Source organism: Cryptotermes secundus, unplaced genomic scaffold (genome assembly GCF_002891405.2).
Source record: "Cryptotermes secundus unplaced genomic scaffold, Csec_1.0 scaffold462, whole genome shotgun sequence".
In the NCBI taxonomy this organism is placed as follows: domain Eukaryota; kingdom Metazoa; phylum Arthropoda; class Insecta; order Blattodea; family Kalotermitidae; genus Cryptotermes; species Cryptotermes secundus.
The window spans coordinates 251,774-263,519 of record NW_019724744.1 but is presented as its reverse complement, the minus strand read 5'-3'; the positions used below and the strand labels follow the sequence as shown (position 1 = coordinate 263,519).

At 44.0% G+C, this 11,746-nt stretch overlaps 1 protein-coding gene across 3 annotated transcripts in view; it reads right to left on the bottom strand.

Moving 5' to 3' along the window:
* Nucleotides 1–510: 510 nt before the first annotated feature.
* LOC111862796 (PHD finger protein rhinoceros) overlaps nucleotides 511–11,746 on the bottom strand; it is a 39,341-nt gene continuing 28,105 nt past the window's right edge. For all 3 annotated transcript variants that reach the window (XM_023848474.2, XM_023848476.2, XM_023848475.2), the window contains exon 13: nucleotides 511–9,762. In XM_023848474.2, coding sequence (XP_023704242.1) covers nucleotides 1,936–9,762 — 7,827 coding nt within the window. In that variant the 3' untranslated portion in view covers nucleotides 511–1,935. The remainder of the gene's footprint in view (nucleotides 9,763–11,746) is intronic.

The window sequence follows — 11,746 nt, the reverse complement described above, 5'->3', positions numbered from 1 at the left end:
ATGTAATTCACTAACGCATGTTTTAAAGCCTGACAAAAAATTGTACGAAAATTTATTCAGCCAGATATTCTGAATATTTGTTAATATATTTATCTAGCAACAATTTCATATATCCAACATATTCTGTGATAAATAATGGAATGCTAAGTATATACTTTGCTAGTGCCTTGTGACACATCAAAAACGCAGCCTCAAAACACTTCAAGAAGGAAACAGGATCTTACAGTATAGGCTGGCAAATGTTCTGGGGTAATTTTATTTTTTGAGATGGAATTTCCCATACCAAAATGGAAGGTATTGTTTTCTCAAAGGTCAAAGACATAGAGAACCTTTTATCCATACTGACTGTGCCTCTGCAGTAATTTGTGAAGTTATCAAAGTACATTGAGTTAATTTTCTTCTGACAAGATCGAAATAATCGCAGATGATACGCCTGTGTGGATATGTAAACCTGCAGAACACAAGTTAAGAACAAAGTATACAAAAAGAAATGGTACTATTATATTCTCGTTCTAAAAAAAGATTTGTATTTGACGATGCATCTATGTGCACATTACAACACCTTATCTTACAGGACCAGCATCACTTTTACACTATTTACAATAACATATAATTTCTTTGTAATCATGAGAAAAATAATTAAAAACAAATATTCTCTGTACAAAACGATTAATGTTTGTACAATGTAGTTTGAATAAAAGAGAGAGAGAGAGAATGCTTTCTTACATAAAGAAAATGGAGATGGAGAGAGGGGGCTCTTAGATTTTATACAAATACAAAATAAAACAATGAAACGAAAGAATGATGCCTAAAAAACATGAAAAATGTGAAACATGTTTCTGATATTATATAAAAGTACTATGTGCACACTGAGACAAAATGAACAAATGGCTTGTGCTATCATGTTCGTCAAGCCACCGCCCGGTTCCAGCGCACTGTATATATATTTACATATAGAAAACAAAGTATTATTGCAACGTGAGGTACAGATAACCATTACCAGTATATCCTGCAAACATTTCTAAAATATTTCAGTCTCAGTTAAACTTATATCCAATCACTCAACAGTTTCTAACTCTCCTGGGGCATTACTACATTTTAGATATACAAATGTGCCTATTCGGCAAGAAGGTCATCGCGATATATATGTACATGTGTGTGTATAATATATATATATATGTATATATGTCAAAGAAGAATTTTGAACACGACTTCCACTCAATCAGCAGACAGGTACACTTTTGTTTTCAAAATGGCAACTTTGGATTGCATTTAGTTAAGCCAGCATACATACATGCATCCAGTAAAATTAATGTTTAACATTTCATCAAAAGATACGGTGGCAACATCACAACCATTAACAGAGCCCCTTGATCCTGAAGCAGCCAAATGTTTCATTTCATCATGAATAACACACAAGTCATTTGTTAAGAGTTTGCTTTTTACAGATTTAGAAGTTTTACTTGTTAAATACCTTTAACAAATTTTGCAAACCATATCTTTTAAATAAAATATAAACTTACAAATACAGTACTATATTCACACACTTTGTTAACACTTACAATATGTACAAAAATATTAATTCGTGTCTTGAACCAGTAATTGACTTTTGTACACTAAACTTTTCTTTCTAAGCTACATACACTGTGCAAATATACAGAGTGTCTAAAAGAGTTAAATACCACATCACACATCCTCATTCAAAGATTAACAACGTGAACTGAGAACAAATTGGAAACTGGATAATAAATTTAATTTAAAACATTTGGCAAAACACTACTGATTTTAAAAGCTATGTGTCAGTCACCTTTGTACAAGTCTCAGCACACTTTAAGTGTGCAGTCCTGGTGTTCATAGGGAGATCACTTAGTGATACCCTACAAAGATTGCTACACATTGTCAGATCACTATAAATTAATTAGGTTACCACATTCATCACCTAACCTCACAGACCTTTTTTGTGGGCAGAGTACTGCTATCACCATCTTCTGCGATGTTTCGTGTTGCACTGTCTGACGTTGCAGTGTCCTGGCTCGGCTGCGTCTTCATAATGTAACCTTCCTGACACCGAGCTAGTTTTAAACGAATTGGGGTTACTTTGGACGTCCGTACATTCAGAAGGTCTGAGCCCTTGCCATCACTGTTACCGTCTGCAACGATACTAGCCACATTTGTGGAGGGATGCCCTTCATTTTCACTGCCAGGGGGGGCAGAAGGATCCGCTCTAGTACTGACAAAGGCAGAGATACCAACTCGGCTCTCTACTTCCTCGCTTAATTGTGGTACTGGAGTGGATCCAATGCCACCTGCAGTGTTTGCACCACTGTTACTGACACTATTTGCACTTCGTTTGTTAATCCTGATTATGAGTTTCGGTGCACTCACTCTCTCATCTGCTGTGATGATCTGCACTTCATGTTGTGAGGAGTCAAACTGTCTCTGTTTGCGACGTTTGCCTGCAATCACTTTACTCTGCTTCTTCTCTGCTTCATCAAAGTCAGCCATGATCATACGACGAAATTTCATGCTCTCCCGTTTCAGTTCCTCCACAGTCGGCATCGGGACACTGGTGGTGAGTCTCTTCTTTGGTGGTCGAACTCGCAGTTTCTTCTCCTCTACATTGCTTTCTGCTTCTGGAGCGCCAATTATATTGTTACCAATCTTTATTTTGAGTTTAGGAGCTAAAACCAATATGGGCCCTGATGCAGGCACTGCAGATTTGGGTGGCCTGCCTCGTCTCTTCATGGGTGGTGTGATACTGTCATGTTGATGAGTTGAGGAAGCGTTACTGCCTGTTGACCCTACACTCCGCCTCCTTTCAGGGGGACATGCATCATCTTGGTCCAGAGGTAAGTCCAAATGTCTCAGTTCCCTGGGAACTGAAATAGATGAGGTGATCGCTTTTTCTTTTCGCCGTTTCTTTTCCATATTTGCATCTACGACAGCCTTGTAGTCTTCACGAGTTGGTATTGAAGTCATAGATGCAACTGCCTTGGGGATGGTTATAACAGTTCGATTGACAGGAGGTGCGGCAGTTGGGGCCACGGCCTGGCCAGTCACAGCCCCACCTGCGGGGTCATCCATGTTCATATCTTGCGAACAATACTGACGGAGCAATTCCTTCTTGCGCATGCGACGCAGGTTGGAAGTCCCTGAAGATGATGCTGCTGATGAAATGGCTGTGGTGGCAGCAGGAATGATGTTGGAGACTGCAATTGCATCCAGTGGAGGCATCACTGGCAGCAACGGTTGTTGCTGGGTCAGTGGCGGTACAGCTGATGCTGCAGCATAATTTGCATCAAGGAAGGGGCCCTTGATCTTCACCTTCAGCTGGTTGCGTGAATCTGACAGAGATACCTTGTTGCTGGATGAAACATCATTCGTTGCATTGCTCACCAGAGCCTCATCAGTCTGTTTTGAAACCTCATCCGTGAATTTCTGTGGTTCTGGTGGTTTTCTGGCAGCAAGAGCTGAGTGCAGCTCCTTCTCCAAATCCTCCACAAAGTCGGCGACATGCTGTTCAGCAGTTGAGGTGCTAAATGATGTTCCAAGCAAGTGGTTATGATAAGGTGTTGGGTTATTGCTAGGTGTGGGTTCATAGGATGAGCTGTATGTGCGCATGTCAACAGGACCAGGAAGAAGAGGTTGCACCACATCAGGGAATGGCTCCAGCCTGTCAGAACTTGTGCTGTTGACTGGAGATTGTAGGGGAAGCAGTTCATCAGCAGATGAACGGAGACCAGGCAGTGGTGAAGGGGGTCTTAGGTCCCGAATATCTGCAGTGTAAGAGCTGCGCAACTTCGAGTTTGGCACCTGATGCAGTAGACTGGTAAACTTGGGCGATGGTGGAGAGTCACGCGACAGGAATGTGCTCTCCGAGAGCTTCCTCTCATGCATGTCCGTAGAGCGGCGTCTCTCCCTCATAGCCCGCAAGTTCTCCACACTCTCACTTGGGGAGTCATCATCAAATTCCAAATCATACACTGTACCTACAAGCTTGCTGTGTATGGTATTGAAGTCTGATTCTGCGAAGTGTGGCATGTGTTGCCCTCTGCCACGTCCTCGACCCCTGCGGCCCCCTCGTGGTTGGTTGTACATTACACGGTTGACCAGCTTGCCACTGGCACTACTACGCTTACTACTCCCAGTTTCACGGAGGCGACTCTGTGCTGGGGCTTTACTTGATGCTGTGTCCTGCTGTCGCGGAGACTTGCCAGGTGACTTGCCTTGCTGAGATATAAAACGAGCTGAGGTTCGTGTTGGCTTCGCAGGCGATTTCTTCCCAGCAGCAGTGCTACTGGATGCTACTTTGGGTGTCTGTGATTCTGAAAGTGACACAGGTGGTGGAGGAGGTCGTGGCGGTAGCGGTGATTGTTGTGGTGTTGGAGGTGCAGGTGATGGTGTTGGTGCTGAAGAGGGTGGAGTGGGGACTGGATGTGCAGCTGGGGAAGAATGATGATGGTCTGGAGGTCCTCTGTTATTCCCCAATGGTGACATTTGGAGGGACATCTGCTGGATGGATTCTTGTGGTGGAACAAATGATGGAGTGAGAGGGGGCTCTGAATGCATTACAGGTGATGGTGCAGGAGGAAGAAGACTGGGGGTGGCTATGGATGGTGGAGGAGAAACCATGGCAGCAGTCAGTGCCATGTTGTGTGATGATGATGTGAAGGCAGCAGCACAAGGTGGTGGCATGTGGGGTGGATCTTCTGGGGGCTTTGGTACAGGTGCCAACAGAGAATGGGGTGTAGGAAATGGGGGACCAAAAGGAGGATACATACCACTAGGAGATGGATATGGCATTTGGGTACAAGCTGGAGGGGGAAACAGGGCAACAGATCCAACAAAGGGAGATGCTTCTGAGTAAGGGTGATATGGGGGTGCATCGGTGAGATAGGGTGGAAGGCCAGGGTGCAACCCCTGATATGAGGCATGTTCAGCACTTGATGGTGTGTGGGGAGGAAGGTGGAGATCATCACGTTTGGTTGGGTCAGGTTCTTCTCGGTGAGATGATGATGAGGTGGAGGACGCAGATGAGGATGATGAACGTCTAGCAGGGATCATCTCGCTCTCCGTCCACTTGGCTCGATTCCGGAGATCAGTGTAAGGTGAGGGTGCGGGTGTGCAGTCAAGAGGTGCTGGTGGAAGTGTTTCATAGTGATGTGGGGGCATGAGGCCATGGTGTTGGTCGGACTGCTGTGACACAAAGTCCATGCTTGGGGGCACCCAGCGCTCATCCGCCTGAGCACTGTTACTCCTGTCCAACTTCTCACGTCCTGGAATTGACACCTTGGCAACTTCCAACTGCATGTTGCATGCATGATAGTCATATGGGCCATTTGCTTCTCCACCCACATATGGCGGAACATCATTCTTGTCCATGTGTTCTTCCGCAGGCTGAGGTTCATGAGAATCTACATGGGGCACAGGCAATGCACTGTCCACAGAACAATCCACATTAGCAGGAACATCTACCTTAACATCGATATCTATTTCAGGGGGCTTCTCATCCTTGGGTTCAGAGGCATTTCCTTCAACAATATCCATGACCTGAAGCTGGCTTTCAGGTTTCTCATCACTAATATCATCCAAATGTATTGTACCTTCATCTGGAACTGGAGCCAGGCTCTCTGCAGTTTCAGGTGGAATCACATTTGTTGTAGTCTTCTTGGCATATTCTAGCCTTAGTTTCTCTACCAGAAGATGCGTTTCCCTTGCACTATCCTCTTTTGAATCTTCTTTAAACAGGAATTCACTGCTGAAGGAGAAAGTGAGTGGCGGAGCTCGCATGATCTCTTCGGAATCACGAGCAATGGAAAACCCACCATCGTTAACTGTTTCGTCGACAGCCAAAATATCATTTTCAAAGTCAAACAGCTCTGACACAGGGGGATCTTTTGATGGCTGTTGGGGAGAGAATATGGAACGTTGTGGATAGGTGGGAACATTCAGAGATGATGACCGGGAAGTAATTTTCTTTGCTTCAGGAGCTTCTTTTTCAGGAACCTGTAACTCACTGCCCAAGTCTAAAGCACAGGCCTTTTCAAGATGGGGCATCAGTGTGAATGAGGAATTTGCAGCTGTCTTGCTTTCCTGGTGAGTCAATTCAGGTGTAAGAACTGGAGCTACCATCTCCTTCGTACTCTGCTGATCTGTAGGCTGTCCACTTGACTCTACAGACACCACAGGAATTTCTTCTGGGTTAGTGGAAGAAGGGTTGATTCCATCCAATGTGTCTTCTACTCTCTGCTCTGAAATATTGCCTTGTTCTTCTTGACTACCATCTGCATCACTGAGAATCCCCAATGCCTTCTTCTTACACCTGGGCATTGGTTTCACTTTCTTCTTTGTCCTGTCATCTTCCTCACCAGACTCAATAGGCCCTCTTCTCATTTCCTTTGCTAGATCATCACCACTCAGACTACGGAATTCAGGCTTTTTTATCTCATCCTTCTTCAGCACATGTTCTCTCTCCTCTGTTTCAGCAACAACTGACTTCTCTACCTTTCGAATCACAGTGTCTTTCATATCTTTGTCCATATTTGAAGTTATAACTGAGTTATGCTTTGAAGCCTTGGGTGTTGTGTCCTTGTCCATTTGTGACCCCTGGTCTTTATTTATCTTTCTGACATCATGATTCTCACTCATGTCTTTATCTCTGCATGTTCTTTTAGATGAGGTTTCATCAACTGCTGATACTTTTACATGCGACTCGGGAGATTTATGTTTTTCATGTTTCGAAGTCACATTCTTTTCGGCATCTTTCTTACTTTCCTTCTCCTGTGCTGTTTTCCCAGATTGTTTTTGTACTACCCTGTCTCCATCTCGTTCTGCATGTTTTCCAGACTGCTTACATACCACCATGTCTTCCCCTCTCTCTGCAAGTTTCCCATCTTTATCTGATTGCTTTCCTTCCTTTTCTGTGGGTTTCGTGTAGAACAGCTTGTCTAGGGTCATTTTTGATGTCTTCTTCCCCAGAATTTCACGCCCTGCTTTTCTCTCACTGATTTCCCTTTCAAGCTGACTTCCCAGAGAGTCTTTGCCAGGTGTGGCCTCCTGTGGCACTCTTCCAGACCTTTTCCCATCTACGTCTAGTTTCTTTTCAGTTTTCTTGGTCGAAGGTGACATGTGTTCACTGGACTGGGCTCTCTCTTTAAGGGGCGATATTTCTGCTGTTGAATCACCACTTCTTGGCAAACTGACAGTGTCACGGCACATGTTTGTTGACACAGGACGTTCGACCTCATTTGATTTTCTCTTCCTTGCCTCATGCTGCCTGTACTGGTCTTTCTTATGGACCCCTCTCTCTGCATCTGATTCTCTCTCTGTGCTCCGCTTCGGCTGCTCCTCAACTCTCGGAGTACGCGATCGGTTGCGTCTGCTTCCAGGGACTTGCTCTCTTTTTGATGCTTCATCACAGGGGGAGGAATCGTCTCGATTTTTGGGACCAGGCAAATCTCCTGATCGACTGTCAGCATTTCTGACCCTATCTTTCTCACCTGATCCAAGTGTCTTGTGTGCTTCAAGCTTCCGCCCCCTCCCGGGTTTCTCTTTGGCTCGTGATGGTTCATCTCTCTCAACAATCGGCGGCTGAAACTCAAGTTCAGGCCGCCTGTCGGAAGTTTTAAGCTTCTTGTCAGGCGCCTTCTTAAATTTCTTGCCAACCGATTTTGAGTTAGGCCCCTTTCTGTCCTCGACATCTGATGACTTGGGCTTTGACCTAGAGGAGGGAATATTTTTCTCTTCTGGAGGCTTGATACGGCTTTTCTGCCGCATCTTGGTGCAGACAACATTATCATCAGTATCTGAGTCACTGGAAGAAGAACTGTTTTCCATAGGCTGATCAACCTTGTCAACAAAGGGCCAGTCTCCCACACTCTTGTTAGCTTTTTTCCTTTCCTTCACTGGTTTTGTTTTCTTATCACATACATCACTATTTTCTTTCTGGGTAGAGAACAATGCCTCTATAGTGGCTTTTTTGTCTGATTTGGCATCCTTCTTGAAACACTTACTACTGGGCTTCAGTTTTTCTTCTATTTCGTGATCACTATCTGTACTTGACGATGAGGAGACATCTGAAGAACTGGATGTTGAAGACGATGACAACATTTCGTGAGATTTTGAAGATGATTTTACCTTGGAGTCCGAAATCTTTGTTGTATTCTTGCACTTCTCAGACTCTTGCTCTTTCTTGTTCTTTGACACCTCTGGTTCTTTCTTGCACTTTACTTCCGCAGGGTCCTTCTTTGTTCTGAGAGATTCTGCATCAGGCTCTCCAACCACAGGTTTTGACATTCCGCTCTTGATGTGTGCTGCAGCCTTCTTGGCTGCTTGCCTCTGAGGAACATATGCCAGTATCTCCTGAGGATCACTGCTATCTTTTTCAAAGTCATATACATCACTGCCAGATTTACCATCTTTCTGAGTTTTCGAATCTTTTGTCTTGTGCTTTACCTTCTGTTTCACCTTTGATTCATCATTGCTAGAAGATACTTTAAAAGCTTCTTGTTCAAACAGAATCTGTTCTTTAGTTCTCCCCTGAGAGCACCGTATACTTTCTGTTGCCTTCTTGGCAGCTTGTCTTTGAGGAACAATAAGGTCAGTGGGATCATATTCCTTCTTTCTAGAAGACTTAACATTTTCTTTATCTTTAATGAAATCATCATCCATTGAGTCTTCCTGCTTAACTTCTTTTTCCTTCTTTAAGCTCCTTGGGAGTTTTGTGCTGTTTTTCTGTGCAGACTTGTCAACTTTGGCCTGCAAACCTGCTGAGAACTCTTTCATTGCTGCCTTGGTACGTAGCACATGTTGCTGAGAATCACTCGGTATATTGGAAGGAGATTTACTTTCATTTCTGTCACCACCTGATGCATCACCTTTCAAAGAGAGCTCTGAATCGCTGTCAGAATAAATAGCATTGATCTTATTTGGCTCACTTTTAGTTGCCTTGACAGGTAACATGAGATCATCTGTGTCATCGCTGCCAGATACCTTATCACCCAGTTCCTGTTCCATCTGCCGCAGAGTTCTGCTGCGTGGAGACTGCCACAAGCTTTTACTAGGTTTCTCTTCCTCCTCACTCGAAGATTCCGCTTTTGTCCGTGAGATAAAAGTCTTTTTACATCTCTTCCTCTCAACGGTCTTTGACCCACTAATGCTGTTCTTCTTGTTACACGGCAGTCTCTTTCGAATAGAATCGGTAGTAACAATGTGTTTCTCTTCTTCCTCTGTGCTGGATGCTGCACTGTCTGGCAAACCCAACCGTGTGGCAGTCTTACGCATGGAGACACTACCACTGGGATGTCTGCCTCCTCTTGATGGAGCAGCTGTATCTGTCTCACTCCCACTGGACATGCTGCCATAAAGACTGCTCCTGCGCCTACCTGCTCCATTAAAGTACAGTCTTTTGTATGGGTTTTCCAATGATGCCTTCTTGTCAGACGAACACTTCACCAAACCATTTAAGTCTGTTTTGCTCTTCTCATCTGCACTGCCTGGTCTGGGTGAGGCAATGCCTGCTATACGGGCCAGCACTAGGTCAAAGTCTCCACTGTGATCAAGTGCACTCGGTTCTGAGTAGAGGCGATCATAAATGGAAGGACCATGGTTCGCCTCTATGACAGCTGCCACCTCCTTCCCCTTCAGACTGCAACTTGCATCACTAAGCACAGCCACCTGTTTGTGGAAAGTCTGTTCACGCATACGGAAGAAGGATCGTGACAACTTCTCTCGCCGACTCACCATGTAGCATAGATTGCGAACCTGAAAGTAAAGTACAACAATCAAACCTGCCACATGCTAAACAGATATACTCCTTCTCAATCTGTTTTCAGACGTTGATTCTGGTTTATTATAACAGGAAACAACAAAATGATAATGATGTTAAGTTTAGAAGATAATTGATCATTTTATATAACACTACATGATCATCAGCATTCAGAACTAAAATGTACAGTATATAATCTACAGACGAGGGTGAGTCAAATGAAAACCGTAATTTTTCTTTTAATTTAATTTATTGAAGGAAAACGGTACACAACTATATAATTTTTCTACACAGTCTCCATTCCGTTCAAATCAGGTCCTCCAGCGTTTACAAAGTGTATGGATTCCTCTAGAAAAAAATTCTTGTGGTAGTCTGCGCAACCTCTCATGCACCGCCTGCTGTACCTCTTCGTCAGAACGGAACTGCTTTCCTCCCATCGCCTCTTTGAGTGGCCCAAACATGTGGTAATCACTTGGGGCTAAGTCTGGTGAGTGTGGCGGATGTGGAAGACACTCAAAGTGCAAGTCTTGGATTGTTGCAACTGCTGCACGGGCAGTATGGGGCCGAGCATTGTCATGTTGCAAAAGGATATCTCTAGTCAAAAGTCCACGTTGCTTTGATCTGACTGCAGGTCGAAGATGATTCTTCAAGAGATCTGAATATGAGGCACTGGTGATAGTGTTCACCCAAGGCATGTAGTGCTCCAAGAGTTCGCCTCGTTCGTCCATAAAGAGAGTCAGCATAGTCTTCCCTGCAGATGGCTGTGTCCGGAACTTCTTGGGTTTTGGTGATGAGGAATGACTCTTTATAGCATTGGTAACATTTCTGCCAACTTATAGGACAATGGCACAATATTTTGAATTTTTATCTGTTTTATGGTTTTCATTTGACTCGCCTATGTACAATCGGTGAATGGACATGATTGAGAAGGGGCTGGAAAACATAACCTTATATATTTGTATTATAACACTTTTGGTATATCTTTATCATGAAAAAAAAAAATTTCATATCAACTTCACGAAAGGTGTATTTACCCAAACTAATTTCCACACCATGTAAACTTGCACTTTCTCTCTCAACTTGACACTATACCCTGGTCAGGGAAAGAACAAACATGAACAACGGGATTATAAACAGGCCACCTGGTCCTCCATGCTACCTACTAAGGACATGTCCAGGCTCTCAACACCAGCAGAAAATCAATTTATTTATTTACTCAAGGTTTACTGACAGGTGAACTGTAGGGACACAGTCAAATCTGAGGTAATATCTTGGCATTTGACTGGAAATACTAAGCAAAACCACTGAAATCCCTGTCAGGGTAGTCACTTGTACCTATTTACCAAGTACATGGTGTCTCATCCAAGACCATAATCTTATTATCCACTGCCATGGTAAAGGTAAAGCTGTCCCTGTGCTTAACTAATTAAGCACTACGCCACAAAGGAATATGGGGACTGGATCTATATATCCACATTTTGATGACCTTGGCACTATCTGGAGGCAAGTGGTCAGTTTCACACCCCTACCGCTTTACCCCTGGGGAAACATCAGACCCGTACCCATTCGACAGGAGGCTGCGTGGGCACCAGAGCTAGTCTGGACAATGCAGAGAAGAGAAAATTCTTGACCCTATCGGGACTCAAACTCCAACCCATCGTCAATCCCGTAGCCGGTCACCATACTAACTATACTATCCCAGCTTCAGCCATTGCTGTGAGCATCTCAAATCTTGATATGCTGGGTTTTTGGACTTTATCCATCGTCCTGGTTTTTAAGATAACGAATAAAAACACGACGTTTCGGAAACTGGATCTGTTTCCGTCCTCAGGTGAAGGACTGTGTCCAGTGATTGAGGCTAGCTCTTTCTAAGGGACCCAACTGAATAGGTGTTTTCCTTCACCTGAGGACGGAAACAGATCCAGTTTCCAAAACGTCGTGTTTTTATTTGTTATCTTAAAAACCAGGACGATGGATAAA